General features: G+C 46.8%; 1 protein-coding gene across 6 annotated transcripts in view; it reads right to left on the reverse strand.

The window, feature by feature from the left end:
• Positions 846-24,848, reverse strand: part of LOC102175959 (tumor necrosis factor receptor superfamily member 10B) — a 41,547-nt gene continuing 17,544 nt past the window's right edge. The window contains exons 1-8 of one of the 6 annotated variants that reach the window (XM_018052325.1): positions 20,924-21,303; positions 16,718-16,817; positions 15,970-16,083; positions 14,853-14,964; positions 13,781-14,028; positions 13,226-13,342; positions 2,560-3,152; positions 846-963 (exon numbers count right to left, since the gene is read on the reverse strand). In XM_018052325.1, coding sequence (XP_017907814.1) covers positions 3,049-3,152; positions 13,226-13,342; positions 13,781-14,028; positions 14,853-14,964; positions 15,970-16,083; positions 16,718-16,817; positions 20,924-21,106 — 978 coding nt within the window. In that variant the 5' untranslated portion in view covers positions 21,107-21,303 and the 3' untranslated portion in view covers positions 846-963; positions 2,560-3,048. Of the gene's footprint in view, positions 964-2,249; positions 3,153-10,494; positions 11,196-13,225; positions 13,343-13,780; positions 14,029-14,852; positions 14,965-15,969; positions 16,084-16,717; positions 16,818-20,923; positions 21,304-24,848 lie in introns of those variants that run through there. The other 5 variants (XM_018052327.1, XM_018052326.1, XM_018052328.1 and 2 more) reach the window with 5 other exon arrangements.

A 24,848-nucleotide genomic window follows, 5' to 3' on the forward strand; every position in this document is an offset into this window, starting at 1 on the left:
GAGAGTGCTATATCTAGATGATGGAGAAGCAGTGAGGTTTCTATATATATGCATCATTTTATCTTCTGCAGGAAATATGTCTAACAAAACATAGAATAAATATTATTTTTAAATATACAATATTTGACCCTGTTTATAAGAGAGGCCTTTTTAATATGATAAAATTTTCTTTAATGTAATTATTTCTCCTAACAAAACAAATGCTTGTAAGCAAGCATTACCTTGAACAATGCTAAGTTTTTTTTTTAGACATGAACTAATCTTTTTTTTTTTTTCACTTATTTATTTATTTTTGGCTGCACTGGATCTTATTGCTATGCTCAGGCTTTCTCTAGATATAATGCACAGGCTTCTCATTGATGTGGATTCTCTTGTTTTGGAGCATGGGCTGCAGAGCGTGTGTGCTTCAGTAGGTATGGCACACCAGCTTAGTTGCCCCAGGGCCTGTGAGATATCCCTGGATGAAGGATGGAACCTGTCTCTTGTGCATTGGCAGGTGGATGCTTAACCACAGGCCCAACATCGAAGTCCTAAAAAAAAACTTTTTTTTTTTGAAAGGGGAATTCCAGCCAGTTTCTTCATTTACAGTAATCACAGTGATTCAACAGTAACAGAGTGAATTTATTCAATGGTCCCACACACTGAGCATCCAATGTACATGACTTTAATCCTCATTTGTTGCTGTTGTTCCATCACTCAGTTGTGTCCGACTCTGTTACCCCATGGACTGCAGCATGCCAGGCTTCCCTGTCCTTCACTATCTCCCAGAGTCTGCTCAAACTCATGTCCACTGAGTCGGTGATGCCATCCAAGCATCTCATCCTCTGTCACTCCCCTCTCCTCCTGCCATCAATCTTTCCCAGCAACAGGGGCTTTTCCAATGAGTCAGTTCTTCCCATCAGTTGGCCAAAATCCTTGTTCTCCAAAGGACTCTTATGACTCTTCTCCAGCACCTCAAATGATCTAGAAAAATAATTAGTATGAAATGATTGCCATTTTAACCATCTCCTGAACGTGCCTTTCTTTATTTTAGAAAACTCATTTCCAGATTTCCTGCTTTTGCTTAGAAGAAGGTAAGAGTTACATAAGCATCCACCTTGAGCAGGCTGACCAAGAAATGCATCCTGGCCTTGGTCTCTAGCTAGGAACTGGGGTTTGTGCCATGGGGTGAGAAGGTGGAGCTCTGCAGAGCCTTTGTGTAATTGTGTCTTTATAGGGTAGTCAGGGTCTAGAATAAGCTTGACTTTCAGCCAAAGCACCTCGTGTTATTTTCAACTATTACAAAAGGAAATGAAAGGGAATAAGATGTAGTGTTCTGGTGCTATACTCTGTTTTTTAAAAGCAGGGTGGTTATGCAGAGTCTTTGAGCACAGCAAAAAGGTTTTTTTTGTTTTTTTTTTTTCTCCTCCTATTTATAGCCAGATGAAATTCTTGAGAAATCTAGGTAAGGGGCCGAAGTTGAGGTTAACTGGTGCTAAATCCAGGAGAACTGGAGGAAGCCAGGAAGATGGAAGAAGAAGTGGATGGGGCTGCAATCAATAAAATCGACACCCTTCTCCTGCATCACACCCCTCTGAAGTGTAACCCATGGCACTTTGTCTTCAGTCAGTCCCTCCCTCTAGCCCCATGAGGACACGAGAGCAACTCAGCTTTGCCCACTGGGCACAGGGGTGGTGGGCCCAGTTAATCTGCCCCTTGTTAAGAAATTGGGCCTGCAGCCCAACACACAGGGCACCAGACCCATCCATTCTGTGTGTTTAGGCAAAAGTGGCTGAGGATCACAGTCCAACAAATACCAAAGCTGCTTCTGATTCCAGACTCACTCCTGAGTGCATTTTCTTTAAAAGTATAATCAGGCTCCCTCCTGATTGCACTTTGTCTCAGATTGCATAATAAACATGCTTTTGTTTAAAAAATTGTTTTGCATTGTCACTTCTGAGCTATGTTGATGATGTCATATCTGACATATTGACAAAGTTTGGCATTTTGTTTTTATTTTCACTCAAGCAGCATTGAAGAACAACCTGAGAAGTGTCACTCTTTTGGAGGCCAGCACTAAGGTGAAGGATATTGCAATATCCAGGCAGAGGATAATTCCAAAAGATGAACTTCAATAAGGTACTTATGAGCATATTTTCCATGGGATTTTAGTAGATGAAAAAGATCCAAATATGGAGAAGGAATGACAACCCACTCCAGTATTCTTGCCTGGGAAATCTCATGGACAGAGGAGCCTGGTGGCCTACAGTCCATGGCATCACAAAGAGACAGACACAACTTAGCAACTGAACAATGACAATAGACAATCAGGCAGATTTGATTTGGGGAAACACTGCTTGATGGAAATGTAGAATAAAATGGAGAGTGAAGTGACCTAGCAATATGGAGTACAGAGTTTTGGAAGAAATTGAAAGTGTATAGAATAATAGTTGCAAATATTCAAACAATAAAGTCTGTGGCTAAAGGAAAAAAAGAAAACTATCCAAATAAAGAAAAGCAAGTATTTGTAAAAACGGATAAAGATCAAGCTTTTGAAATTCAGGTGACAATGATGCTCACCGAGAGTTGTAAGCTATGAGGTCTTCATCACAGAAATCTTCTTCCTGTCACCAGGATGTGTATAGAAGGAGAAAAGCCCTTGGGGATATCGGCTTACATGAACTGGGGGAATCTTAGATTGTTTTTATGGCAGTGCCAATTAGTAGAGGCCCATAATCCACAGGCGGTTTCTCAACAAGACTTAGTTCACATGACTGTTCATGTTGCCTGAGGAATGAGCTATCTGTCCAGCAGGGAAGTTATCCACCAAGATGTAGCTGTTAGGAACCATATGGCTGAGGACGCACTTCAAGTTAAGATCACAGACAATGCTATTTGCAGAGACTTGTTCCCCATGGACTATGTCATTGCCTGGGGGACGATGAAAACAGGCGGGTTTGGTGGACGGCCCTTGAAAGTCTGGTTAATGATGAGTTCTCCAGTGCCAGTGAGCGGTGGGCCTTCAGAGGGATGCTGTGGGAGCTAGCTTTTGACTCTGGGCCAGAGGCCCTACGTGGACATGGACCCCTTTGACATGGCTGCGTGCCATAAAAGACGGTTACCGCACTGTCCTGAGGAACTTTGCTGTGATGGCTTGTTGCAGGCCCTTTGATCTGGAAGAGAGATCCTAGTTTTAGCAGCTGGTCATGTATAGCCATCTCTGCTATGTCCTAATGATTACAGATGAGTCACTAATTCCACCCCATGTTCAGCTACATATCTTGAAAGAAAAAGATCAAAGAATTTGTGCATCTGCCTTAAAACCACCACAGGTAAATACTATTCATAATCTTGTTTATTCCTCTTAACATTTTTAAACACCTTTTTTTTTAATACATTTTTTCATTTCACTAATTATTTTGCTACAATGTTACTTTTGATAACTCCCTAACATACTGTATGGGTCTAACACCAGTAAGTTAACCAGAATCCCATTGGGAACATTTTAATTATGTTGAAGTTTTTGATGTTTGAATACTACTACAAAAACATTTTGTCACATAAATGTCTATGTGTGTGTTAGTCACTCGGTTGTGTCCAACTCTTGGCAACCCACGAACTGTAGCTTGCCAGGCTCCTCTGTCCAGGGGATTCTCTAGTCAAGAACATTGGAATGGGTTGCCATTCCCTTCTCCAGGGGATCTTCCCAACCCAGGTCTCCTGCATTGCAGGCAGATTCCTCACCATCTGAGCCACCGGGGAAGCCCACATGTCTCTAAAACCCATGAGCATTTAACAAGGCTAATAGGTAGACTATAATGGTCATTCATGTGGAAATGGTTTCAGCAACTCAGGGAATGGAGCAAAAGCCACGTGCTTAATAAGACATTGTCTGGACACTCTCCAGGGAGGGCGGGGTGGAAATCCTGGGAAGTGGTTTGCATCAGGAAGATTCCAGACTCCTGTGGGATCGTAGCATAATGGAGGACAGAGACAGCTGTCAACGCCAGAGACCCTTTGCTGTGATTCAGCAGGGAGAGCATGAGGTGTGCCCAAGGGGACAGAAATACAAAAGAAACCAGAGGAATACAGTCAAGTGCCGAGACATGGTAAAACCCGCGTCTGGGGAGTCGAGAGAAAACAGGCCAAGATGACTCAGGACCCAGGAAAGGGATGGGTGAAAAGTCACTTCACTTTTTGTGGAAATCTATTCCAAAAACTGAGTTTTGTATTTTCTATTTGTCCAACTCAAACTATTGGGAGATGTCAAAAAAATCTTTAAAAGTTTCTATGTATTTAATGAAATTCTATAGAGTGAATGTTTAACATCCAGGCAGAGAGAGTGTGTGCACCCTGCTTATCTTTACTACTGGGGACAAATTTCTGGCCTTTAATCCTATTATTTTCAGTTTATAAAATGGACATGATATTTTTCAGATTTGCTTAAAGTTTAAGTTTTTTGAGCAAAGACTGTGGGCAATTTTGCTTAAAGGCTGTTTGAAGGGTTAACAGGACTTTTCAGGTGGTGCTAGCGGTAAAGAACCCTCCCTGTCAATGCAGGAGACCTAAGAGATGCTGGTTCCATCTCTGGGCCAAGAAGAGCCTCTGTAAGAGCGCATGGCAACCCACTCCAGTATTCTTGCCTGGCGAATCCCATGAACAAAGAAGCCTGGTGGGCTAAGGTCCATAAGGCTGCAAAGAGTTAGACATGACTGAAGCAACTTAGCATGCAACAAGCACCAATGGTTGACACACCTTAGGAGGGAGAGGTTGGCTACTGCCCTGTAGGGACTCGAGGTTGTCCCCTGCTGATCAGGGCCATGTACTCACATTCTAGGCTTCTTTCCTCTGAAAGAGACTTTGTTTCTCTTCCAGAAGAAAATACAGGATCTTTCTTACTGAAGAGGAGAGCAGGAGCAGTTGTGTCAGCCATTTATTTAAGCTCCGAGTTTCATAACCTGGAATTTATGCGTAAACCCCACTACACACACAGGTACACATGCCTCTACCCTCTCCCCCTATGGGGAACCAGGGCTAAGTTTACTTGGCAACAAAACAGTCTGATCCTTGATCCAGAGATCTCACAACGTGATGGTGTGTGTACAGTTGGCTAGTATGTATGTTTGTATGCATACATATACACTTGTATACTGTTATAAATACATGCTACCCAGGTATACGTGCACACTCATAAAGACTCACATAAATAACTGTGGTAAGGTAACTCGTTAACTCGCAAGTAGGATCTCAGACCTGTCAGAATTTCAGACAAAATACCGAGAAATGGATCAAGAGAAGCACTGGGATGTCTCAAGATCAGGATAAAAGGATGGTGACTTCCCCCACCTCCAGTCACTCACGTGCTCTGATGAAACAAGCTGCCATGTTTTGTGCAGCCCTATGGAGAGGCCTGAGCTTCCCTGGTCGCACTGGGGGTAAAGAACCTGCTTGCCATTGCTAGAGACCCAAGAGATGCCAGTTCAATCCCTGAACTGGAAAGATCCCCTGGAGGAAGGCATGGCAATCCACTCCAGTATTCTTGCCTGGAGAATCCCATGGACAGAGGGAGCCTGGTACAGGATCACAAAGGGTCGGACACAGCTGAGGCGACTTAGCATGCACATATACACATATGGAGAGGACTGGGCTTCCCTGGTGGCTCAGCTGTGAAGAATCCACCCACTAATGCAGGAGACTTGGGTTTGATCCCTGGGTTGGGAAGATCTCCTGGAGAAGGAAATAGCAACCCACTCCAGTATTCTTGCCTCGAGAACTCCACGGATATAGGGGCCTGGTAGGCTACAGTCCATGGGGTTACAGAGTCTGACATGATTGAGTGACTAATAAACAATAAATGGAGAGGCCCACATCACAAGGACAACGGACAGCCTCCTGCCAACTGCCCCCAAGAACTGAATCCAGCCCCCACCTCATGTGTTTGCTTGGAAGCATGTCCTTTTCCATTCAGGCCTTGAAGGGACCACAGCCCCAATCTGGTGAGACTCAGTATCAGAGAACCAAACTACCCTGAACCATTAGAAATGGCGATGTAATAAAGGCTGTGACAAACCTAGATGCCGTATTAGAAACAGAGACATCACTTTGCTGACAAAGATCCGTCTGGTCAACGCTATAGTATTTCCAGCAGTCATGTACGGATGTGAAAGTAGGACTATTAAGAAGGCTGAGCACCGAGGAACTGATGCTTTGTTTAACCGTGGTGCTGGAGAAGACATGAGAGTCCCTTGGATAGCAAGGAGATCAAACCAGTCAATCTTGAAGGAAACGAACCCTGAATATTCATTGGAAGGACTGATACTGAAGCTGAAGCTCCAATACTTCGGCCACCTGATGGGAAGAGCTCACTCATTTGAAAAGATTCTGATGCTGGGAAAGATTGAAGGCATGAAAAGAAGTGGTCGACAGGATGAGAAGGTTGGATGGCATCACCGACTCAGTGGACATGAGTTAGAGCAAAGTCTGAGAGAGGGTGAAGGACAGGGAAGTCTGGCATGCTGCAGTCCATGGGGTCACAGAGTCAGACACGACTGAGTGACTGAACAACAAGAATAAGGCTGTAGTTTTAAAACACTAAGTTTTAGGGTAATTTCCACTAATACATGCTCTTACCTATCCTGCAAAACTGCTCAGATGCATCCCATATGTGAAATGTTAGTCGCTCAGTCCTGTCTGACTCCTTGTGACCCCATGGACTGGGACTTGCCAGGCTCTTCTGTCCACGGGATTCTCCAGTCAAGAATACTGGAGTGGGTTGCCATTTCCTTCTCCAGGAGATCTTCCAGACCACAGGATTGGACCTGTGGCTCCTCCATTGCAGGCAGACTCTTTATCATGTAAACCACCAGGGAAGCTCAAGCCTATTGATTATATAATATTGCCCATAACACCCTCACCACCCCCTCACCCCTCAGCTACTCATAAAGTGTTAACAGACACAAAAACAAATGGAGGCCATCAGTCTTCTCCATTCAAGGACAACTTAGATGATTTGATATAGGGGTCTCACACAGGCAACACTGCTTTTCAAGAATTTAAAGTAATTATAAATTCACCTCTTCCTCCTGATTTGTGATCTAAAATATTTTTCTTCCCACTCCTGATGTAATATGTAATTGTTCACAGGCAGGACTGGGGGCAGTAAAGGGGGTGTGCAGCTCTGCACTAGCACCTTTGCTCTGGGGAAGGGGACGGGCTGGGACCACAGGGCTCCCCCAGGAAATCTAGGTGGGTGGGGGATCCTACCCTAAGGCCCTAAGGTCCAGGGAAGGCAGTTGGGTCTCCCATGAGGTTGCAGGGCTGAGCCACTAAACCCCCTGTGATGAGGATACAGAAAGGACAGCAGGGACAGAAGGGGAAGGTGGCCCCAGAGTGGCAGGAGGCTCACAAGTGAGGGGCGGCAGAAGAACTCCAGCAAGCAGGGCCCCACCAGCCCTTCCCAACAGCTCTGTCAGAGCCAGTCTGTACATCCAGGGAGCCCAGCAGGCCCAGATAGGACTCAGAGACACCACAGCAGGGAGGCTGTGCAGGAGCCCGGCCCCTCTCCCAGGGGAACAGCGGGAGGAGGTGGACGGACGAGGGGCTGAATTCCAGTCCCCTAGGAATCTGGCATCTGAAAATCTTGAGTCAGAGCAGGAGACACACCCATGCAGCCTGAGGCATAAAGGGGAGAAGGAAGGAGTGGGTCACACAGCAAGAACACACCCCTGTACCCTTCACTCAGAACTGCTCCAGAGAACCAGAGGATGGGGAAAAAACACACACACATGCCTCTTTTTATATAAAATTACATATTTAATTTGGTCACAAATTCACAAAATTGTATATTTATAGAAAAGTATATAATTTCATAACATTTTGTAGTTTGTATACTTTTTATAATATTCCATATTTGTCAAAATGTACCAAAGTATATATCAAATTATAATATTTGTATATAACATCACATATTTAATTTGGTCACAAAGTCATAAAATTGCATGTTTACATAAAATTGCAAAATGTTTATGTAACTGCCATGTAGTTTGGTCACAAATTCATCCAATTGCTTATTTATATAAAATTATAAAATTTTTGTATAACATTGCATATTTAATTTGGCCATAAATTCTTTAAACTGCATATTTATAGAAAAATTGCAAAATTTGTATATAACACTGAATATTCAACTTGGTTCAAAATCATAAAATTGCATGTTTACATAAAACTATAAAATTTGTATATGACATTGCATATTTAATTTGGTCACAGATTCATTACTGAGGAGAAACTTGAACAGGCATCCAGCCTTCAAGTAAAACTTGAAACTGTCACATTTGCATTGGCATAAAGCAGTAATGCTTCCCAGATGGCTCAGCAGGCAAAGAACTCGCCTGCAATGCAGGAGACACAGGACACGAGGGTTCGATCCCTGGATTGGGAAGATCCCCTGGAGTAGGAAATGGCAACTCCAGTATTCTTGCCTGGAGAATCCCGTGGACAGAGGAGTCTGGTAGGCTTAGTTCACGGGGTCGCAACGAGTCAGACAAGACTGAGCGACTAAGCACCCACCGGAAAGCAACGAAGGAGTCAAGTTTCACGTTTCTTGAAGGTTCTCATTAGTAAAGCACACAATAAACGTGTACAAATGAATATACATGACAAATACTGACAAGGCTGATACTTTAGATGGGCACTCAAGGAAGCCTTCTGAGAAAGGGACAAGTGACCTGACACTGGACCATTTATGTTTTTAAACTGTTTTACAAATGCACATGTTTCTGTAATATAAAGGGGACAGTTTCAAATGCTATTGTACCTTGTTTGCTTATCTCAGCTGTGCAGACTCCTCACTGCGGCACACAGGCTCCTCTGGCTGTGATGCGCAGGCTCCACAGCACATGGGCTCAGTAGTTGCAGAGCACGTGCTTAGCTGTGGTATGTGGGATCTCAGTTCCCCAACCAGAGATTGAACCCGGGCTCCTTGCATTGGGAGTGCAGAGTCTTAACCACTGACCCACCAGGGCAGTCCCAAGAATTCATTTCTTTCTCCTGGGGATGAAGGCAGAGTGTCCTGCACAGAAACAACAGCAAAGACAGGAAGCACCCGGCTCCAGGACAGGGAGGGGCATCAGGGCCAGAGGGATGTAGCACCAAGACCTCGGGGGTCGGCCCTTCTACAGACACACGTGACCTCCACACACTGTGTCCATTTGTACCTACATTTTAGGCAATTCCAATTTTGACCACACCAGTCACATCAACCTTAGGGAAGATGGCATACAAGCCTTGAGATGGACTAGACCAAAAACCTCCCTGAGAATTGCTTCTGCCATTAAATTATCCTTCAGTGATCGGAATACTATGGAGAAGGGTTTAGCAGAAGTAAAACATTAAAAAAATTTTTTTAATTAAAAAAAACACAAAACCCTAATATAGCAGGCATTTGAAGTCAGTTCTCACAGTATTTAAGAATCGGCATTTCTGTGTCTTTTCTGCCGAAGGTCAAAGCTTACAGAGGGGCTGAGATCCTTAGTTAGCCAATTTAAACACAATAAAGGCAATTCTGGGCTCAGAGCACCAGTATCAAGGAGGGGCCCATCTAGTGCAGAAGAAGCCAACACTGAACATAACCCAGGAGCCTGTCCTTTCTTCCTCCCAGAAACCATGGCAGATTCCTGTCCTCTATTCCTTGAGTCCAGATGGAATGAAGGTCACTGATAACAGAATCTATCTCACACTCATATGTAACCCACGTCCCACCCTAACCTCCCAGAGGAGTAGGAGGAAGCCCAGGGAACGACAGCCCAGTGCACGGTCACCAGACACAGCACGGGGGTGCCACTTCCCCTCCCTCTCTGCTCACTTGTTAACATCTCCCTACTAAAAATACAAATATTCACCCAGCTAAAAGATGACATGTTTAAAGCCTGGACCCTAAAGAAGTCTCCAGGTAATCCCAAAGTGGTCAAACGCCCCCAGCAGTGGGCTTGCTCTCCTTCACTGTTGTTGTTTTGTAGGCTTTAGTTTGTTTCTTTTTGCCTCATGGCTTGTGGGATCTTACTTCCTGATCAGGGACTGAATTTAGGGCTGTCAGCGCAGAGTCCTAACCACTGAATGGCCAGGGAATGCCCTCCTTTTGTATTTCTAATTGCTTTGGTTTGCCAGTCCTCAACCAGGTAGCCCACATAAGCCTAGAAATTATATTTGCAAAATGTTTTTCTACACATATAAATATATGCACAAACATAAAAGTACAAAGACATACGAGATGTTTGCACATTAATGATGTATATTACAAGTCACGGGGCCTCCCTGGTGGCTCAGTGAGAAAAGAGTCTGCCTGCAGCGCAGGAGACCCAGGCTCTATCCCTGGGTAGGGAAGATCCCCTGGAGAAGGAAACGGCAACCCACTCCAGTATTCTTGCCTGGAGAAACCCCAAGGACAGAAGAGCCTGGTGGGCTACAGTCCATAGCGTCGCAAAGAGTTAGACATGACTCAGTGACTAACACTTTCATTATAAGTTACGTCATTAAATACATACATATTAACATGAATGACAAATTTCAAACAAATACAAATAAAAACTAGAAGTCTATTAGGAGTGTGTCCTGAAATGAAAGACTGAGGTCCTCAGTCAGGGCACAGCAGAGCCTGTCTCACTTTCTTCATAAACATGTTAATACTTTCCTGTTTTCAGCAGGCACTCTTGAATTGTCTGTTTTGTAAATTTTTGTCCCAGCATTTCCAAGACATCCATCATGGTGTTGACTGAGGTCCTCTGTCCCTTCTTGGTGACTGGCAGTATTTCACACAAGGCATCCGGAGAGACCCAGGCCTATTCTCTGCCCACAAGGATCTCATTTCATGTGAGGCCCAACTGCCTCAGGAGCGAATCACAGAAGTCACAAGGAAAAGATAGCTGCCAAGTCACTGAAGAATAGCTTCAGGCCTAAGCTGAGGGAAAGTCACAGAGACAGAGTCGGAACAGGCTTTCACAAAGGCAGAGGACCCTCAATTGAGGCCTTGACTTCAGGATGGGAACCTGAGGAGCTCCCCCTGCTGGTAAGCCTGCTGCTCTGCGCCCCTGACCTGCTTCCCAACAGCAGAGAAACAAGCCACACTGGCCTTGGGCATTGGACTTCGCCAGCACCCAGGGCAGTTGGGGGCAGTCCAGGTCAGCAGAAAGTCCTGCCCTAAGCAGGGGGTGAGGGCCCATCTGGAAGAGGAGACTGCTGTCACAGAGGGAGAAGGCATCTGTGATATGAGACAGAGGGTGGGACAGCGAGCGAGGGCAACAGACCTCAGAGGAGGGCACCTGCCTTTGTCAGGAGGGTGAGGCTCCCTGGCTGTCACCTCTGCACTGGGGACAAAGCAAAGGCCTGGAGGGAGGAAGGTCTCTGGCCTCACACCCTGCTCGGCCTCAGGGCCTGACACTGTGGTAGAGCTGGATGGGGACAGACTCTGAGCAAGAATTTCATCATAAAATGGAGCAAACACCACCCGCCTCATGGACTGTGCTGCAGATTCAATGCTGTGTGTGTGAAATGCTGTGCACACCACCATCCACAGTACACAAGGAGGGCACCCAACACAAGTTTATATTCTCTAACAGTTACACTGAAAACATGAAAAATAACAATACTAGTTTTCATAAAATATGGTACTAACTCAAAGTATTCTAAAAATTTTCATTTTAATATGTAGTATAGATAGCTAATGGGAAGTTGCTTTATAATACAGAGAGCTCAATCTGGTGCTCTGTGATAACCTAAGGGAGGTGGGATGGGGGCGTTTGAAGGAGGCTCAAGAGGGAGGGGATATATGTGTACCTAAGGCAATGGGACCCCACTCCAGTTCTCTTGCCTGGAAACTCCCATGGACTGAGGAGCCTGGTAGGCCGCAGTCCATGGAGTCGTGAAGAGTCGGACATGACTGAGCGACTTCACTTTCACTTTTCACTTTCGTGCATTGGAGAGGAAAATGGCAACCCACTCCAGTGTTCCTGCCTGGAGAATCCCAGGGATGGCGGAGCCTGGTGGGCTGCCGCCTATGGGGTCACATAGAGTCGGACATGACTGAAGCAACTTAGCAGCAGCAGCATGGCTGGTTCATGTTGCTGCATAGCAGAAACAAGCACAGCATTGTGAAGCAATTGTCCTCCAATTAAAAATAAGTTAAAAAGTTTTTTCACTGCAATATGTAGTGTTAGTTGCTCAGTTGTGTGTCTGACTGTGACTTCATGGACTGAAGCCTGTCAGGCTCCTCTGTCCATGAGATTCTCCAGGCAAGAATACTGGAGTGGGTTGCCCTTCCCTTCTCCAGGGGATCTTCCTGACCCAGGGACTGAACCCTGTTCTCTTGCATTACAGGCAAATTCTTTACCATCTGAGCCACCAGGGAAGCCCCTCAACATGTAATCAATATACAGAAAAAAAAAAAAAAACTGTTAGCAAGACAAATTATAGTCCTTTTTTCTACCGACTCCTTGAACAACAGTATCGAGTTATATACTACAGCTCATCTGCTTTGGCCACAGTTCAGGTGCTCCACGGGGCTTCCCAGGTGGCGCCCATGGTAAAGAACCTGCTTGCTAATGCAGGAGATGTAAGATGTGGGTTCGATCCCTGGGCTGGAATGATCCCTGGAGGAGGGCATGGTAACCCACTCCAGTATTCTTCCCTGGAGGATCCCATGGACTAAGGAGCCTAGCAGGCTACAGTCCATGGGGTTGCAAAGAGTCGGACATGATTCAAGAGACTTAGAATGCATGGACAGGGGCTCCACAGCCTCCCTGGGCCAGTGGGTGCCCTGCCGGACAGCACAACCTCTCAGATGTCTCAGAGCGGGTCAACCTGGCCCTGAGCACCAGGGAGGAGAGAGGATGGTGGAGGAGGCAAGGACAGGGAGGTGTCGGGGGCCACTGTTAGAGGACAGAGGGGTGCAGGGTGGGAAAAAGAGGAGGGGGCAGGGAGGGAATTAGAGTCCTGATGGTTCAGGGACAAGTCATGCCCTCTCTGAGTTTCCCTAACAGCTATGGAGACAGAAATTAGGACACTGTCCCTCCTCCCTCCACTCCTGAACCACTGCCCAGGCAAAAAACACTCACTTTGAGTGAGGGTGTCTCAAACAGGGCCAGCGCTGCTAACCAGCCTTAGGCCAGCTCTCAGCAGGCCAGTCTCCCTCCTACATTCAGCCTAGAGCCCCCAGGCCAGTTGAGAGAGTCAGAGATAACAGCATAGGACAAACCTGGGACCACGTCCACGCTGGGCTTTGTTGTGGGGCGGAAGTAGTTACTGAGGGTCTGATGCTGCCAGATGCTAGAGAAACCAATCATCACCTTGCGCCAGCATTCATCAAAGAGACCTAGAAGAGAATAGACAACCACTGAGTGGTGGGGAGGGCCCTCTTGCCGCACCTCCCATCCTGGGACAGGGTGCAGGGTGGGGGCTCAGACACTGAACAAAGAGCCCCAGGCCTGTGACTGCAAGTGGGACATTCTGAATCTGGAGAACCCACAGGGAGGAGAAGAGAAGGGAGAAAATGAAGTAAAATGAAACCCATGTACAATCTCTGTGCAGTGCTACTGAACCACCCTCTTCTCCTGCCTCCTCCCACCAGACTTGGCCAGGGGGAAGAGGGGACCATCAGCTGGGGGCCCGATATGATCACGGTTTTGTAGGACCAGGTGAGGCGGGAGGGGTTTCCTTGGGAACAAGATCAGAGACAAGCCAGGAGGAACAGGAGGATCTGGGGAGATGAGGGAGGGAGCCAGCACCTCCTCCTTCCCTTCTAGAACCTCACCTTTACAGGAGCACCACACAACACATGCGATTAGGACAATGATGATTGTAACTCCAGTTACAATTCCAATCACCTGCCCTGAAGGGCCTGCGGAGGGAGAGGGGGTGATGGGTAGTCTCTGGCTCACGGTTGCTGGCTCTCCAGAAACTGGGGCCTCTCCATGGGTCAGGGCACCTGATTCTCGGTCCACACACTTGATGTCGCTCCAGGGGGTACAGTCCGTGACCATGACCTTCCCATCAGGGCACCTGGGTACAGACACAGGGGTGATGTAGGGGACCCATCAGGGCCAGCTGCCTGGATGAGGAGAAAGAGGGGGCAGTCTCCCATCCTGGGTCCCCTGACAAGACAGTGGAGGGGGGACAGGCTCTTGCTGTCTGCAGGGGAGGGTCCCCTCACTCCCCTCACTGGCAGGAGAAGGATCCAGGATTGTGTACTGCAGCCCCCAGGCTCCTACTGAGTGTGCAGAGCTGTCCTTCAGGAGCTGGGCTTCCTCTGCCAGGCCCACCTGGCCTCCCTGGGCTGCAAAGGAAGCTCTGTGAGGTGGGGGCCTCATCCAGGTCAAGGGTCAGAAGGCTGTGGGCACACGTTTGACTCATCCTCAGTCAAACTTGAACACGAGGCCTTCTCATCCACCTGTTGACTCTTCCTACCAATCTCAGCCAACACTGGAGCATCAGAGGATAGTGAATTACTATTGGCCCCTGAGTCCCCAAATAGGAAACATTCAGGTGCTACTGGGGAACAAGGGGCTGGGTGTGAGGCCTGTCGAGTTGGCTCCGGTTTTATGGGAAGCTTGAGGAGCACACGTGGCCTCATCATGACTTCTGTCTGCTGTGAGCACTTTGGTCTTTCTAGGCCCCTCCCAAGGAGACATGGGAAGGGGCCACAGGGTAAGCCGTGCAGGACAGACGGTGGTGGTAGGGAGTGCTGCTGCAGGCTCAGGAGACCCCACAGGCACAAGGCAGCTCTGAGAGGTGGGAGGAGCTTCACGGAAGCAGGAGAGAGAAATGGGTACAAGGAAACTGGGGTCTCCTGTGGTTTGGAAGCCCCGCAGGCTCCTGTGTCTCACCTGGTGGTGCATTTTTGACAGAATTCAGGTGCATCTTCTCCACGGAAAGTGCCAGCTTTGCACTGACACTCAGTGTCCTTGGTGGGGGTGCAGCGATTTTTTTCTTCTTCTCCTACAGACCAAAGATAAGGTTTTGAGGGTGTGTTTCCCTCATATGTCTCTCACCCCTTCTTCACCACCCAGATCTCCATCCACTCAGTTCAAGAAGTGATCCGGATGGCTTCCTGGCTGCTCCAATGGTTAAGAATCCGCCTGACAAAGCAGGGGATGCAGGGTGCATCCCTGGTCTGGGAAGGTCCCACATGTTGCGGGGCAGCTACGCCTGTGTGCCACAGCTACTCATCCTGTGCGCTAGGGCCTGTGCACCACGATGAGAAGCAGCAAGAGTAGCCCCCCTCCCCACAACGAGAGAAAGCCCTTGTTCCGCAACAAAGACCCAGAACAGCCAAAAATAAATGAATTACTCTTTTTTAAAGTAATTTTGGGGTCATTTTCTGTGGCAACACACATGGACCATCCATGGAACAGCCACTGTTCACGTGTCAGCAACAGAGGCATACAAAAGGGACTGTGCATCATTACGGATTGCACCAGGGTTGGGAAGAAAAACGTTTTAGATCACAAAGGAGGAGCAAGAAGTGGGGTGGGGTGAGGTGTAAGCTGAGGCGCTGTGGATGGAGAGGAACTCTTGGGTGATGTCCCAATGGGTGATGCCCTACTGGAGAGGCAGAGGGACCTCAGGTCATGAAGGCTGAGAGAGGCTGAGACCCCAGAGCAGAGGGCATGGCTCCCACAGGAGCCTGGCCCAGGATCAGACACATCACACAGCTCAAACCCAGCCCTGCCCCACTCCCCCAGGCCTTCTGCACTCTTACCATCCAGCCCCCTCCATCAAGGGACACGTTATTCCCCTCTTTCCAGCTGATATTTTGAAAGACTTCCCTACCAGTTGGCATGTGTTATGCAAATAACTTCTGTTTTCATTTATTTTACTGAGTAAGACAGGATGAAGACCTAGCTGGGTTGGAAATCAGCTTCCTGACTCCTCCTCCCATTTAAACCCCATCTCATCACACAGCACCCTAACTGCAGGCACAGGGGACCACAGGTTCTGTACCTGATTTGCAAGTCGTGCAAGGTAAGCAAGAAGAGAGGGTGTTTGAATGACTGGTGTAGTCTGTCCCATCGGTGCACGGGGCACAACCTCCACTGGCTTCTTCCATATAGAATCCTGGGAAGGAAGGGAAAAGCTGGTGAGTAAACCCCACAGGATTCCCTGAGGCTGGCAGTGTGGCTGGGGAGGCCTCTTTTGGCTATCTGTGGAATCCACAAGGGGAACTCTCCTCAACCGGGCTTTCATCTCTTGATTGTTCATCTACCACATACCCTAGACAGACCCTAGACCAGTACTGCCAACAGAAATATATTACAAGCCACACACCCAAGTCACATTCATAGCTGGCACAGGAAACAGTAAAAAGAAAGGTCAGGGGCTTCCCTGGTGGCTCAGAGAGAAAAAATCTGCCTGCCTATGCAGAATACATGGGTTCGATCCCTGTCTGGGAAGATCCCACATGCTGCGGAGCAGCTGAGCCCAGGTGTCACAACTCCTGAGCCTGTGCTCTGCAGCTCGGGAGCCACAGCTACTGAGCACACCTGCTGCGACTCCTGAAGCCCATGCGCCCGAGAGCCTCTGTTCTGCAACAAGAGAAACCACCCCAGTGAGACGCTCACCTACCGCAACTGGAGAGGAGGCCCCACTCTCCACAACTAGAGAGAGCCCATGCAGCAGCAAAGCCCCAGCACAGCCAAAAATAAACACATACACAGGAAGACAAGGGCTGGAGACCAGTCTTAGAATCTACCTGGTAGACATAACTTCTGTTGGAGGCTCCCTTCCAGTGGGGCTGATGACTGCTGGTCAATTTCATCCTTCCTTACAGATGTGGCTGAAGCAGTTTTGACCTATGGGGACAAAGCAGGGACAGGCATGAGTGGCTTCCACACTCTCACCCCTTCTAGGATCCACCCCACATTTCCTTGACCACTACCTGCAAAATGAAACAGGACTGGGATCTTTCTTCCCAGCTCTAAACTCTCATTCTTTTCATGTTTGTCCTTTGGCCTTTTGTGCTAGCAAGTAACTTTCACTTCAGTTTTTGCCCCTGTATTCTTTCCTCTTAAAATATGTTTATTCCAGAAAGTATGTGCTCCGATTCATCCAACTCTTTGCGACCCCATGGATTGTAGCCCATCAGGCTCCTTTGTCCATGCGATTCTCCCAGGAAGAAATTTGGAGTGAGTTGCCATTTCCTCCTCCAGGGAATCTTCCTGACCCAGGGGTCAAACTTCAGTCTCTTACATCTCCTATGTTGGCAGGCTGGTTCTTTACCACTAGCACCACCTGGGAAGCCCAGAAAGCATATGCAAGGGAAATTTTTTTTATAAGAATACAGAAACCACAGAGATCCCCTTGATTAGAGAAGACATCCAGTATTTTGTGTCTTGACTGCTTCTATTTGACCACATGCGTGAATACTCTCAGGCTCTCTCTCTCACATGTGCATGCACACACACACACACAATTTTCACAAATGAGGGTTCTACCATGCATACAATTTTTCATAATCAGGATATAGAATCACATATTGAGTAATGAACTTGTGGCTTTAATCCAACAAGCTGTCCCCAAAAGGAAGCTGTCAGTGTTCCACAGAATACCAGAATCACATGGAGAAAGAAGAAACAGCAATGCAGGGTTTTCAGCCAAGTCTCTGTGCTAAAAATGACACAATGGGGCCAGTCAGAAATCACTGGAGTCTGAGGATTCGACCAGGATTATGATGATAGTGTTCTGATGTTCAGGATTATACCGTCATTTGGGGGGAGACTGTCCTCATTTGTGGGAAATATACATTCAAGTGTCCAGTCATGGGATCTGTCATGTCAGCAGCTATGTTTCAGATGATACAGGAAACAAAGGGTTCTGTATAGTTTTGTAACTTTAATCTGGGAGTGATTTAAAGTAGAAAGTGACATTAAGAGGAAAAAAAATAAAGAAAAACAAAGGTAAAATGGAAACAGCTTATGTTGAGCCCAGTTCAACTGCCTAGATCTAAACAAAATGCAACCTGTTAAATATTTGGGGACAGCTAAGCTCACATGTGTCCCCTAATCATCCCTTCTGCAGTCTGGGCCTCCTCCGAGTTACCCCAAATTGGTGGACTCTCCTTTCCCTGCCCTCACAACCCTATGCCTTCCTTTCTTCCCTGGTTCTCCTCTCACAGACTCTCTCCCTCAATGTTTCATTATGAACAGTTTCAAACATCCAACGAAGTTCTAAGATTCATTCACTAAACTCTTATATGCTCATCACCTAAGTTCTGTAACTTAGGTGTATCACATACTTCTTTGTCTATCCACCCCTCTCTGTCCATTCTCCTAAGTGTCTTATTTTTATGATGAAATTCGTATCTGCAACTCTTCATACATTGGCGTTATGTCAGTAACTTGAGCTCAATATTTCTTTAGTTTATTTCAATGTTAAGATTTCCAAAGAAGGAAGTGCACAATCTTAAGGGGACCATTCAAAGAGCTTTTTGTTGTTTTGTTTTTCTTTTTAATGCATACAGTTGGGAAATCCAAACCCTCTATCTAGATCATGGAAATTAGCTTGCTCCAAAACATTCCCTCATGCCCCTTCCTCAGTTATCCTAATCTCTGATGTGACTCCAAGAGGGAGTAGCCTTCATCATATGGAGGAAGGGCCCTTCTACCCTGATAAAATGAGGCTTTTTTCAGACAGTAAAGAATCTGCCTGCAACAGAGGCAACCCAGGTTCAATCCCTGTGTCAGGAAGATCCCCTGGAGAAGGAAATGGCAATCCACTCCAGTATTCTTGCCTAGAGAATTCCATGGACAGAGGAGCCTGGCAGGCTACAGTTCATCGGGTCGCAAACTGTTGGGACACGATTGAGCAACTTTCGCCTTCTCATTACAGAGTGTTGTCAGTTCAAATTATTTTTCTGCATCTGTTAAGCTGTTTAGTTTTTCTATATAGTTTTTCTCCATTACACTGGTTTGTGTGTCTGTTTTAACTTTTTAATTAGAGGATAGTTACTTTATTGTGATGTTTTCTGCCATAGATTTTAAAGATCTATTTATTTGTTTTGGCTGTGCTAGGTCTTTGTTGCTGCGTGCAGGCTTTCTCTAGTTGTGGCAAGTGGAGGATACTCTTGATTTTCATGGGTAGGCTTCTCGTTGCAGTTGTTTCTCTTGTTGTGGAGCATAGACTCCAGGTGCACAGGCTTCAGGAGTTGCAGCCTGGGGGCTCAGTAGTTGTAGCACATGGGCTCAGTTGCTCCCAGGCCTGTGGGATCCTCCCAGACCAGGGAATGAATGGGTATCTCTCACAGTGCAAAAGCTTCTTAACCACTGGACCACCAGGGAAGCCTCCACACTGTTAATACAGTGAAAAACACTGATTTTCAGATGTTAATCCAACACTTATTCCTGAGATTAATCCCATTTGGTCATGGTATGTTTTCTTCTTTAAATCTTCCTGAATTTAGTTTACTATTTGCTTTGTAAAGGAATTTTGCCTCTGTTTTTAGGAAGGGTATTTAAACGTATTTTTTCTTCTTTTCAAATGTTTCCGTTAGGTTTAGGTATTAGGGCTATGTTGGCCTTAGAAGAACTAGTGAAGAACTCCTGTTGTCTGAAAGAATTTGTGTAAAGATTTTTGTTAGTCCTTTTATTGTCTGTATTTTTGTGGCCTCCCCTGTGACCTAACCTGGGGTCCCTTGGTTATCCATTCCCAGTCTCAGCAATCTCATGGATCCTTGAAACAATCTACTGGAATGGAAGAATCAAAACCATGGCACTATGGTGCCCCATTTTTACTTCTTAGACTGGCAAAGTGTTAAAGTTCAGTGTGCAAGGGTGCAAGGAAATAGGGCACCCTTGTGGACTCCTGGTGTGAGTTAAAACGGTCCAGTCTTCTTTGGGAGAACAGTTTGTCATTATCTAGACAAAAGAGTAAAATCATCTAACCCACTGACCCAGCAATTCCACTTCTAAGGAGTTACCCAACAGACAATGCACATGGCTACACTGGATACTTGACAGGCACCCAGACCCATTCATCAAGTGGTGTTCATTGAGTCCTACCTATTCCAAACCAATAGTTTAAAAACTAATTCTATACTTCTTGTGAATACAAAATGCTGTTTCTTTCCAGATTTTTGGTACTAATTTGTTCAATGAAAGATGCATATTTTCACGATTCCTGTAACTTTGTTAGACCTTTAACTTTTTTTTCTTTGAACCTATAAACAACTTTGAAAAGAGCCTCAAACAATGCAAGAAAGCAGCGCCAAGTGTGCACATTTTTCCCCACTGTTTCTTAAAAACGCTCACTCAGGGGCGGGGAAGCCGGTGGGGGGCCGGCCATGGAGTTCCACAGAGCTGGACACCAGTGAAGCGACTTAGCAGCAGCAGCAGCAGTGGTGAACCACACCCAGAGCCTCCAACTCCCCCTCTGAAAGAAAGTGGTGAGAATCTGACCCAAGCTGAGTTGATTGATGGTTTCTATTCATAAAGTGCAAGGAGCTGGAAGCAATTTTGAAGTTGTTCTTCTTTCAGAGAAAAGGAAATGTAAGGGTGCTTAAGGTAGTGGTGGGCGGGGGGGCGGGGGGAAGAGATGAGGCCTGCACTGAATGATTCACAAAGACACGGGTTAGAAGATAAATGCAGTGCAAAATAGAAAGAGAGAGGGAGAGAAGAGTGAGGAGGGTCAGCAGAGGGAAAAGGGAAGGGAAAGGACAGAAATGAAGATCTGATGCTCGCTGGGCCTGGGGCCAATCCAGAGGTCAGGCGCTCCAAGGAGCCAGCTCTTCTGGGCAGCGAGTAGATGCCAGGGATCCGCACTCCTCTAGCGCCCCCCACCAACAGACCGCGCATTGGACTTGCCCGGGCGGGTCCTGCCGGCATTTGCCCAGCCAGGTGCCCCCGGGCCTTTTCCGGGCCACCAACAGCGCCTTTTGGAGCCAGTACTCGCGGCGGGAACTCACCAACAGCAAGACACCCAGGACGGAGAAGATGAGAGCCCAGGGGCCCCGAAGTCGAGGCCTGGGGCCCTGGGTGTAACCTGCCCGGGAGCTCGAGGCGGCCGCTGTCCTCTGTCCCCGCTGCCCGGTGCGGTCAGGGAGCAGTCGCTGTTCAGGTTGCCGCGGGGTGACAGCCTCCAGAGCCATCAGAAATGAGTGTGTTTCGTGGGGCGCGAGATAACCCCTGCGAGGTGCGCAGAGCAGAGCTCTGCTGTTCAATCTGCCTGCCTCTACTTTTATACCACCCTGCCCTGATTGCGCCACCCGCAGTAGCGAATGAGCCACTGCTTGCTGATGTAATCATTACCACTTCAGCCAATCACGCGTGGCTCAGGGGAGGAGCCAGGACTCTACGGAAGGGGAATTTCCGCCAGCGATTACCCTACCATTTTTCATTCAGCGCCAGCCAGGTCTGTGCCTTTGAGAGGCTCACAATCTGCGTTCCAGGCAGGTCCTAACTCTGCCCTTTGCAGGTCAAATGCCCCACGGGTTGAAAAAATGAATGAACCACCTGTCTTCTAACTACCGCCTTCTGCCCACTCCTAGCTTCTGCTCCTCCCCACCCACCCTTTATTGACCAGGGCCCCACGGAGGCCAGAGAACATAGACAGCCAAGAAGGAGATCCAAGAGGTGCCCTGAGCTGTACTCTAGGGGAGTGATGGGTCAACTAAGAAATCTTCAACTGTTAGTAAAATCAGTAGGTTGCCAGACTCACCTGCACTTTCTGAGATTTAAGTACTTAAGAAATGAGACAGACCTGGTGAACCTTTTTGCCCTGGGCCTATATCATATAAATAGTGTTAATAATCACTTTATTATGGAATTACAAAGAAGTGTTTATTTAAAGGCAAAGAATTGTTGTTTATTTGCTAAGTCATGGCCAACTCTTTTGCAAGCCCACAGACTGTGGCCCACCAGGCTCCTCTGTCCATGGGATTTCCCATCCAAGAATACTGGAGTGGGTTGCCATTCCCTTCTCCAGGGGATTCCTGACCCAAGGATGGAACTCAAGTCTCCTGCATTGGCAGGTGGATTCTTTACCACTGAGTCACCAGGGAGGCCCCCAAAGGCAAAGGATACACACCATATTTTCCTGTTGTGAACTCTACTTTTCAAAGATCTTAAGTATCATTAGCCCAGTTTATAAGTTTACTTTTGTCACTTTTATTTTATAAACCTGAAGTTCTACCCAACAGAACATTTTGGAGCCTGGTGAATAACTCCCCAATATAAGTGGCATCCAGGAGAAAGAAGGTGGCCTGGCTGTGACTATGTAGTTTAAACACTTGATTTGCAGATGAATACATCCACCAAGTCCTATTTTATGTTCACAATTCTGAATGTCGCTGATTTCACAAACTGGGGTCACCATTCACAATGAGGCAATGCAGTACTTCCTATCATCAGGCTCAGAGAAGGGTCCAAGTCACCCTGGACTGTCCCATCTCCCTAGTTTGCCAGGACCAACAAGTTACCAAATCAGGATTTCCCTGGTGCTTCAGTGGTTAATAATCTGCCTTCCAATGCAGGGTTCTCAGGTTTGATCCCTGACAGGGGGAACTAAGATCCCACATGCCTCAAGCTACTGAGCTGGCACACCCCAACTACTGAGTCCCGCCCTCCACAACTAGAGAGTGCATACACTATAAGGAAAGAAACCCACAGGATGGAAGGAAGATCCCCCCTGCTGGAACAAAGACCCAAGGCAGACAAATAAACAAATACTGGCATTTAAATAAAATCTATTTTTAGAAAGGTAACATTCACTCCTCAGGGTTCTCAGTATCTTCTTCTACTCTTCCTCTCACCTCCCAGAGGGCCTCTGATGTGTGCGGGCTCTTCCCACGGACTCCATATTGCCTTCCCGAGCCCAAGTCTGTCCCTCATACTTCACTGGTGCTGGGCTCTCTATCCTACGAGGGTGTGAGTACTTCGGACAGCAAGGCAAGTACAAATAGTTGTTTTTTTTGTTTGTTTTGTTTTTTTTTTAATAAAAAAAAGTTTCCATCAAAGTCTGTAACAGCACCTTTCAGATTTACTCATGCAACATAAAAGAGAAAGGAACCCTTATTATGAAAACCTCTTCCACTGAAAGGAATAATCTACTCACAGGTGAGCCTGGTTCAAAAAGGAGTTAAATCCCTCTCTGCCTTTGCTTTCTATCCCTCATCACTTTGCTCCACAGGCCTGCTTCCTGTCAGAATATTGCAGACTGGAAACAAGGGTTTCTGTCCGGGGCTGCCCAGCAGAGGTGTTCTGGAAGTTGCCCCCCTCAGAAGCCTGGTGGGGGCCCAGGGTGGGGAAGAGCTTTCGTATGTGCTGTCTGTCACAGCAGTGCCCCCCAGCCAGACCCTGTGTTGGATTTTTTTTTTTTAATTGTGGACTCAACATGTCCACTGAGAGCTCTGAGTTCTGATGATCCAGAGTCAATAAATCCCTGTGTGACTCAACATGTCCACTGAGAGCTCTGAGTTCTGATGATCCAGAGTCAATAAATCCCTGTGTGACTCAACATGTCCACTGAGAGCTCTGAGTTCTGATGATCCAGAGTCAATAAATCCCTGTGTGACCTGAGGAAAGTTTGGTGTTTTGTTTGTTAGGAAAAAATTTTTAATTAATTAATTTATTTCTGGCTGTGCTGGGTCTTCACTGCTGCACACTGGCTTTTCTCCAGGTGCGGAGAGCAGGGCTACTCTCTGGTCCCGGCGGGCGGGCTTCTCGTTGCCGTGGCTTCTCTGGTTGTGGAGTACAGGCTTAGAGCGCAGGCTTCAGAGGTTGTGGTGCAGGAGCTTAGTTGCCCCGAAGCATATGGAATCTTCTCAGAGCAGGGATCGAATCCCTGTCCCTGCTTTGCCAAGCCGATTCTTAACCCCTGGACCACCAGGGAAGTCTGAGAAAGTTTTTTGTTTGTTTCATTTTATTTTTTGGCTGCCTTATGGCATCTGGGAACTTAGTTCCCTGACCAGGAAGCAAATTTGTGTCCCTGCAGTGGAAGCACAGAGTCCTAACCACTGGACCACTGGGGAATCCCCCTGTTTTGTTTTGTTTTTAATTTAAAAATTAAAAAAAAAAGTATACTTTGTCCCTTGGCTCCTGAGGCCTGAGGCAGGTCTTTTGGTAACAGTCCAACTAGGGGTGGGGGAAGTCCAAGCTAGTCCTGGGGAGGGAAGCTGCCACAGAGAACCCAAGACAGACTGGATGGAACTGATGACTCGGGCTGGGGGAGGTCCTGTGTACCCCCAGCCTCATCACCATCACCGAGAACCAAGAGAAAGCAAGAGAAATTTTAGCCAGCCCCCCAAAACCCTCCCCAGTCCCTGTGCTAAAGCCTGCAGTCATGCACGCTCTTGAGTCTGTTAACTCTCAATTTACATCCAGTCCTTCTTTCCTTTCTTTTTGCCTTTTGTTTCTCTTCACCCATTTCTCCCACCCCACCCCGCTGCCTCCTACTTCTGGCAGCTATCAATTTGTTCCCTGTATCTCTGAGCTTGATTTTTTTTTTTAAGATTTCATATATAATAGAGATTATATTGTATTCACTTTTTCTGTCCTGTTTATTTCACTTAGCATAATGCCCTCAAGGCCCATGCATGTTGTCACAGATGTGTCTTCCTCAATGTCTCATTTTCAATATACATATCTTTCACCTCCTTGGTTAAATCTATTCCTAGAAATTTTATTCTTTCTGATGCAATTGTGAATGACATTATTTCCTTAATTTCTCTTTCTGCTGGTTTATTATTAACATAAAGAAATACAATAGGTTTTTTCATACGGATTTTGTATCCTGTAGCTTGACTGAATTCATTTATTCTAAGAGTTTTTGATGGCTTCTTGAGGGTTTTCTACATATAATATCCTGTATCTGAGAATAGTAACAGTTTCACT

Source organism: Capra hircus, chromosome 8 (assembly GCF_001704415.2).
Source record: "Capra hircus breed San Clemente chromosome 8, ASM170441v1, whole genome shotgun sequence".
NCBI classification, from domain to species: domain Eukaryota; kingdom Metazoa; phylum Chordata; class Mammalia; order Artiodactyla; family Bovidae; genus Capra; species Capra hircus.